This window comes from Coregonus lavaretus (assembly GCF_964263955.1).
Source record: "Coregonus lavaretus genome assembly, contig: HAP1_SCAFFOLD_3246, whole genome shotgun sequence".
Taxonomy (NCBI): domain Eukaryota; kingdom Metazoa; phylum Chordata; class Actinopteri; order Salmoniformes; family Salmonidae; genus Coregonus; species Coregonus lavaretus.
The window spans coordinates 57109-66066 of NW_028163322.1; the positions used below are offsets into that span (position 1 = coordinate 57109).

Genomic DNA, 8958 nt, shown 5'->3' on the forward strand with positions numbered 1-8958 from the left:
CTATACGGTTTAGAGAGGGAGACTTTTCTAGTGAACAAAGGTAAGAAGAACTCATGGTTCATGGTCAGTGAGTTAAACAACACTGTCTCTAGTCATTTCTCCTCTCCCATTTTACCACTTCTTTTTGTTATTTTCATAATCCATAGGCTAATCCTTTTTTCCATTTTCATAGTCCTAAAACAATATTAAACTAACACAACATTCCCTCCTTGTGTGTGAGTGTGTGTGAGTGTGTGTGTGTGTGTGTGTGTGTGTGTGTGTGTGTGTGTGTGTATGTGTGTGTGTGTGTGTGTGTGTGTGTGTGTGTGTGTGTGTGTGTGTGTGTGTGTGTGTGTGTGTGTGTGTGTGTGTGTGTGTGTGTGTGTGTGTGTGTGTGTGTGTGTGTGTGTGTGTGTGTGTGTGTGTGTGTGTGTGTGTGTGTGTGTGTGCACTCCCTGGATGAGGAGATGTAATCTCATGTTTTGTCCACAGAAACCAACAGGAGAGATCAGAGTCAGAGATTCTCAGTGGTCAGTCTTCCCAGAGTCATCAAACAGACCTGGCCTCCATATTCAGTGTATGTGGTCCTGTTATGTACATTTGTTTTTGTTTACCTCAAGTAAATTTGATCTGTCAATCATTCATTAATGTGTTAATGAGAAAGCATTTAGTCTCTTGCTTAACTTATTTACTTGATTTATTTCAGTTGCTTGAAGAGAATATTATGACATTTGTGAAGAACGAGCTGAAGATGTTCAAGACGATTCTTAGTCCAGAACTCCCAGAAGGCTTTGAGAGTCAGAAGCAGGATAAGGAAGTGGTGGATGCTGAAGATGAGAAGCAGGAGAGCAGTGCCAGAGAGGGGGCTCTGAAGATCACACTGCACGTCCTGAGGAAAATGAACCAGAAGGAGCTTGCTGACACACTGGAGAAAAGTAAGAGCTGTCTGCCTCATGTTGAATGCTGTTTTAGAACATTTAAAAGCTGTAGCTAAAGTACAGCTAAAGTAGCTGTGTAACTCAATGATATTGTAGCAGCCTTAACACAACACCTAGTGACCTCATCAAGTAGCAGCAGGGATGTGTTGTGGTGATTAATTTAGACAGAGAAGAGGAGAGAGAGAGAGAGAGAGAGAGAGAGAGAGAGAGAGAGAGAGAGAGAGAGAGAGAGAGAGAGAGAGAGAGAGAGATAGACAACATTAAAGATACCATCAGTAACACCGAATAATAATAATATAATCATTCACACCAGTCTGTAATGCATTATGAAAACATTCACACATTTATACAGTCAGTTAAGAGAATCAATTATTTTTATTTAAAACTTTATAACAGTCCTACAATACTGTAGGCATTAAAACAGACGTAATATTAATATCCTCTGTGTTATTTCTTCATTCAGATGAGCTTGCTGTGATTTGCCAACGTGAACTCAAATCTAATCTAAAGAAGAAGTTTCAATGTGTATTTGAGGGGATCGCTAAACAAGGAAACCCAACACTTCTCAATAAGATCTACACAGAGCTCTACATCACAGAGGGTGGAAAAGGAGAGGTCAATAATGAACATGAGCTGAGACAGATTGAGACAACCTGGAAACAAGCAAGACCAGAGACTGCAATCAAATGTAACGACATCTTCAAACCCTTAACTGGACAAGACAAACTTATCAGAACTGTGCTGACAAAGGGAGTCGCTGGCATTGGAAAAACAGTCTCTGTGCAGAAATTCATTCTTGACTGGGCTGAAGGAAAAGCAAATCAGGATGTCCAATTTGTATTTTCATTCCCTTTTCGGGAGCTGAATTTGATGAAAAAGGAAAAACACACTTTGATTGAACTTCTCAATCACTTCTCAATCGAAACCAAAGAATCAAGGATCTCCAACTACGACAAGTACAAAGTTCTGTTCATCTTTGATGGTCTGGATGAGTGCCGACTGCCCCTAGACTTCCAGAAGAACAAGATCTGTTGTGACGTCACAGAGTCAACCTCAGTGGATGTTCTGCTGACAAATCTCATCAAGGGAAATCTGCTTCCCTCTGCTCTCCTCTGGATAACTACCCGACCTGCAGCAGCCAATAAGATCCATTCAGTGTGTGTTGACCAGGTGACAGAGGTACGAGGGTTCAATGACCCACAGAAGGAGGAGTACTTCAGGAAGAGATTCAGTGATGAGGACCTGGCCAGCAGAATCATCTCACACATAAAGACATCAAGGAGCCTCCACATCATGTGCCACATTCCAGTCTTCTGTTGGATTTCTGCAATAGTCCTTGAACACATGCTGAAACATAAGAGAGAAGAGATGCCCAAGACTCTGACTGAGATGTACACACACCTTGTGGAGTTTCATACCACACAGAAGAATGAAAAGTATCTTGGGAAAGAAGAGACAAGTCCACATTGGTATAAAGAGAGCATTCTGTCAATGGGAAAACTGGCTTTTCAACAGCTTATGAAGGGCAATCTGATTTTCTATGAAGAAGACCTGAAAGAGGCTGGCATTGATGTCAATGAAGCCTCAGTGTACTCAGGATTGTGCACACAGCTCTTTAAAGATGAATGTGGGCTGTACCAGGACAAGGTGTACTGCTTCGTGCATCTGAGCATTCAGGAGTTTCTGGCTGCTGTATATGTGTTCCTCTCATTCATCAACAACAATGAGAATCTAATGGCCGAGCCTCAATCAACGTCCAGTAACTTTTCTTCGCTGTTCAGACACAAGTCTGAAGTTACTGTCTACAAGAGTGCTGTGGATAAAGCCTTACAAAGTGAGACAGGAAACCTGGACCTGTTCCTCCGTTTCCTTCTGGGCCTCTCACTGGAGTCCAATCAGAAGCACTTACGAGGTCTACTGACAAAGACAAGAAGCAGCTCAAAGAGCCATGAAGAAACAGTCAAGTACATCAAGGAGAAGATCAGGGAGAATCCCTCTCCAGAGAGGTGCATCAATCTGTTCCACTGTCTGAATGAAATGAATGACCATTCTCTAGTGGAGGAGATTCAAAGCTACCTGAGATCAGGAAGTCTCTCAAAAGAAGAACTTCCACCTGCACAGTGGTCAGCTCTGGTCTTTGTGTTGCTGACTTCAGAAAAGGAGCTGGATGTGTTTGACCTGAAGAAATACTCCAGATCAGAGGAAGGTCTTCTGAGGCTGCTGCCAGTGGTCAAAGCCTCCAGAGCTGTTCTGTGAGTACATAAAATGTAATTTAAGTACTAATCATCAGGAATAAATATTCCTATTAGAAAAAATATATTATAATATGTATATAATATATATTGAAAACATATTGAATCAGTGCATTGTTGTTCACATTAGTATAACAATATGACCATATAATTTTAGGAGACAGAAGATGAATCTATATGTTGTTTAAGAGAATAAACCAAATGCATCTGCCATTGTCCTTCTACACTACTGGTATTAAATTAACAGTGTGTTTGTGAAATCATGATGATCTCTCTGTCAGGCTGTCAGGCTGTCTAGTCACAGAGAAAGGCTGTGCTTCTCTGGTCTCAGCTCTGAAGTCAAACCCCTCACACCTGAGAGAGCTGGATCTGAGTAACAATGACCTGAAGGATTCAGGAGTGAAGCTGCTCTCTGCTGGACTGGGGAATCCCCACTGTAAACTGGAGACTCTGAGGTCAGTATTCCTGTAGTTGGTCAACAAGTGATAACTGTTCACCAGATCCACATGTGTTTACCAGGCACACATATTCCACACCATATGTGTTTGGACAGTGAAGCTTACAGTTTTAAATTTGGTGCTATGCTCCAGCAATTTGGATTTCAGATGTAATGTTTCATTATAGAATGTCACCTTTTATTTGATGTTAATGGTGAGAGGTTAGCATGTTTTGTTGTAGCCTCTGTAACTTTCTCACTCATTATTATTCATGATTCATTCATGATCTTTCTCAATCATGGCATCATTAGGATTCATTCAGTAGTGTTTAGAAACATGTTATCTACTCACAGAAAGAAAATTACTCAACACCAAAGAATAGCAGTGTGGTTTTAATATGATTTGACTCTTTGCAGGCTGTCAGGCTGTCTATTCACAGAGGAAGGATGTGCTTCTCTGGTCTCAGCTCTGAAGTCAAACCCCTCACACCTGAGAGAGCTGGATCTGAGTAACAATGACCTGAAGGATTCAGGAGTGAAGCTGCTCTCTGCTGGACTGGGGAATCCCCACTGTAAACTGGAGACTCTGAGGTCAGTATTTCTGTATCACTCAATGAACACACACTCATTGGACACACACACACACTGGACACGGACACACACACACACACACACACACACACACACAAACTGGACACACACACACACACACACAAGGATTAATTTAATAGTGTTTAGAAACATGTTATCTACTGTTAATAATGATACATTAATTCATGTATATACAGTACCAGTCAAAAGTTTGGACACACCTACTCATTCAAGGGTTTGTCTTTATTTTTACTATTTTTTCCATTGTAGAATAATAGTGAAGACATTAAAACTATGAAATAACACGTATGGAATAATGTAGTAACCAAAAAAGTGTTAAACAAATTAAAATATATTTTATATTTGAAATTATTCAAATATCCACCCTTTGCCTTGATGACAGCTTTGCACACTCTTGGCATTTTCTCAACCAGCTTCACCTGGAATGCTTTTCCAACAGTCTTGAAGGAGTTCCCACATATGCTGAGCACTTGTTGGCTGTTTTTCCTTCACTCTGCCGTCTGACTCATCCCAAACCATCACAATTGGGTTGAGGTCGGGTGATTATGGAGGCCAGGTCATCTGATGCAGCACTCAATGCCTCTCCTTACACAGCCTGGAAGTGTGTTGGGTCATTGTCCTGTTGAAAAACAAATTATAGTCCCACTAAGCCCAAACCAGAAGGGATGGCGTATCGCTGCAGAATGCTGTGGTAGCCATGCTGGTTAAATGTGCCTTGAATTCGAAATAAATCACAGACAGTGTCACCAGCAAAGCACCCCCAAACCATAACACCTCCTCCTCCATGCTTTACGGTGGGAACTACACATGCAGAGATCATCCGTTCACCCACACTGCTTCTCACAAAGACACGGCAGTTGGAACCAAAAATCTCCAATTTGGACTCCAGACCAAAGAACAAATGTCCACCGGTGTAATGTCCATTGCTCATGTTTCTTGGCCCAAGCATGTCTCTTCTTATTATTGGTGTCCTTTAGTAGTGATTTCTTTGCAGCAATTCGACCATGAAAGCCTGATTCACACAGTCACCTCTGAACAGTTGATTTTGAGATGTGTCTATGACTTGAACTCTGTGAAGCATTTATTTAGGCTGCAATTTCTGAGGCTGGTAACTCTAATGAACTTATCCTCTGCAGCAGAGGTAACTCTGGGTCTTCCATTCCTGTGACGGTCCTCATGAGAGCCAGTTTCATTGTAGCGCTTGATGTTTTTTGCGACTGCACATGAAGAAATGTTCAAAGTTCTTGAAATGTTCCTTATTGACTGACCGTCATGTCTTAAAGTAATGATGGACTGTCGTTTCTCTTTGCTAATTTGAGCTGTTCTTGCCATAATATGGACTTGGTCTTTTACCAAATAGGGCTATATTCTGTATACCCCCCCCCCCCCCCCCCCCCCCCTACCTTGTCGCAACACAACTGATTGGCTCAAATGCATTAAGAAGGAAAGAAATTCCACAAATTAACTTTTAAGAAGGCACACCTGTTAATTGAAATGCATTCCAGGTGACTACCCCAAGAAGCTGGTTGAGAGAATGCCAAGAGTGTGCAAAGCTGTCATCAAGGCAAAGGGTGGCTATTTGAAGACTATGAAATATAAAATATATTTTGATTTGCTTAACACTTCTTTGGTTACTACATGATTCCATATGTGTTATTTCATAGTTTTGATGTCTTCACTATTATTCTACAACGTAAAAAATAGTTTAAAAAATAATTTTAAAAACAAATGTTTTACTGGTAGTGTATATATACATATATGAATAGATATGGCAGGTTTCAGGACTCTGATGTATCTGAAAGTTTTAAAATAAGATATTTCCACCACCAAAGAATAGCAGTGTGTTTTTAATATGATTTGACTCTTTGCAGGCTGTCAGGCTGTCTAGTCACAGAGGAAGGATGTGCTTCTCTGGTCTCAGCTCTGAAGTCAAACCCCTCACACCTGAGAGAGCTGGACCTGAGCTACAATCACCCAGGAGACTCAGGAGTCAGACTGCTCTCTGCTGGACTGGAGGATCCACACTGCAGACTGGAGAAACTCAAGTATGTAGAGGGTTTATGTCAATGTTCATATCAGACATGTTGGAGTTATCAGGCTAGTTAAGACAAACATTCTGACCACCACTTGGACTAAGTTATATAAAGACTGTGTGTGTGTGTGTGTGTGTGTGTGTGTGTCCAGTGTGTGTGTGTGTGTGTGTGTGTGAGTGTGTGTCCAGTGTGTTTGTGTCCAGTGTGTGAGTGTGTGTGTGTGTGTGTGTCCAATGTGTGTATGTGTGTCCAGTGTGTGTGCATGTGTGTCCAGTGTGTGTGTGTGTCCAGTGTGTGTGTGTGTGCACGTGTATCAGTACACACACTGGACACACACACACACACTCACACTGGACACAAACAAACACTGGACAAACACAAACACACTGGACACACACACACACACACTCACACACTGGACACACACACAGACACTGGACACCCTGGACACACACACACACACTGAACACACACACACTGGACACACAACACACACACACACACACTCACTCACACTGGACACACACACACACACACACACACAAACACACACTGGACACACACACACACACACACTGGACAGACACTGGACATAAACTGGACACACACACACACACACACACACTGGACAAACACTCACACACTGGACACACACCCACACACACAGTGGACACACACACACTCTGGACACACACACACACTGGACAAACACTGGACACACAATGGACACACACACACACACACACTGGACAAACACTCACACACTGGACACACACCCACACACACAGTGGACACACACACTGGACACACACACAGATTGGACACACACACACACTCACACTTGACACACACACTCACACTGGACACACACACACACACTGAACAGACACACACAAACTGGACACACACAATGGACACACACACACACTAGACACACACACACACACTGGACACACGCAACTGGACACACACACACACCACACACACACTGGACACACGCACACTGGACACACACACACACACACTGACACACACACACACATACAAACATTTTTACCACAGCTTGTACAAAGTTATATGCTGACAGTGTGTGTGTGTGTGTGTGTGTGTGTGTGTGTGTGTGTGTGTGTGTGTGTGTGTGTGTGTGTGTGTGTGTGTGTGTGTGTGTGTGTGTGTGTGAGTTCAGGTGTATCCCTCAATGACTGTCTGTTCTTCTGCTTACCGCTACAGTGTGGAACATGGTGGAGAGAACACAATGAAACCTGGACTTAAAAAATGTGAGTGTTGACTGCTGTGAAGAATATGACTGAGAATAAGTACTAATTCATGTGAAGTCAAAGTCAAAGACCACCATCATTACTTACTTGGTCATATTAAATATCAGCTGTAGTTCTACAGAAGCACAAATCAGGGATACCAAAGTTTACAAAGAGTTGCTTTGACAATGTGTGTGTGTGTGTCTGTGTGGCGCGTTCGTGTTACGTTAGAAATGTGTGTGTTCATGCATGAAGGTGTGTGTGTGTGTCCAGTGTGTGTGTGTTCAGGGTGTGTTTCCAGTGTGTGTGTGTGTGTGTTCAGGATGTGTGTGTGTTCATGCATGCATACAGGTGTGAGTGTGTGTTCAATGTGTTTGTGTGTGTACAGGATGTGTGTGTGTGTTCAGGATGTGTGTGTGTTCATGCATGCATACAGGTGTAAGTGTGTGTTCAATGTGAGTAAATAAATAATAAAAATAATTGGTCATTTAGCAGACGCTCTTATCCAGAGCGACTTACAGGAGCAATTAGGGTTAAGTGCCTTGCTCAAGGGCACATCGACAGATTTTTCACCTAGTCGGCTCGGGGATTAGAACCAGCGACCTTTCGGTTACTGGCACAACGCTCTTAACCACTAAGCTACCTGCTGCTGTGAGTGTGTGTGTGTGTGTGTGTGTGTAATTAATGGGAATAAATGTGTTTTATATTACCATACAGTATAACATATGACCATTCAACAAGTCTCAAGTTACCTTAACTTCTGCTTTTGATACCTAGAAACATCTACATTAAATGAATTAGTGAAAAGCGAGTTAACATTCTAATGTGAATGATGATGATTTCTAATATTGTGTCTGGTTTCATCCATCAGATGTCTGTGATCTCACACTGGACCCAAACACAGTAAACAGACTCCTCTCTCTGTCTGAGGAGAACAGAAAGGTGACATGGAGGAGAGAGAAGCAGCCGTATCCTGATCACCCAGAGAGATTTGAGGACTGGAGACAGGTGCTGTGTAGAGAGGGTCTGACTGGACGCTGTTACTGGGAGGTAGAGTGGAGTGGGAGTGGGGCTGGTATAGGAGTGACATATAAAGGAATCAGCAGGAGAGGAGAGGGTAAGGACTGTGGGCTTGGATACAATGACAAGTCCTGGAGTCTGATCTGCTCTGACAACAGATACAGAGCCAGTTACTCTGCCAGGCACAATAATAAGTCCACTACCATAGACGTCCCCTCCTCCAGCTCCCACAGAGTAGGAGTGTATCTGGACTGGCCAGCCGGCACTCTGTCCTTCTACAGAGTCTCCTCTGACACACTGACCCACCTGAACACATTCCACTCCACATTCACTGAGTCCCTCTATCCAGGGTTTAGAGTTTATGGTGTTGACTCCTCAGTGTCCCTGTAAATAATAACCATGGTAACACTGACACACACACACACACACACA

General features: G+C 42.7%; 1 protein-coding gene across 1 annotated transcript; it reads left to right on the top strand.

The window, feature by feature from the left end:
• Window positions 1-1319: 1319 nt before the first annotated feature.
• LOC311118231 (NACHT, LRR and PYD domains-containing protein 3-like) lies at window positions 1320-8946 on the top strand (the record flags this gene model as incomplete). Its single annotated transcript, XM_084193072.1, has 6 exons — window positions 1320-3169; window positions 3451-3624; window positions 4023-4196; window positions 6089-6262; window positions 7481-7527; window positions 8378-8946. Coding segments are annotated over 6 exons (2958 nt in total), but the record flags the coding sequence as incomplete, so codon positions are not given.
• Between the last annotated feature and the right edge of the window lie 12 nt (window positions 8947-8958).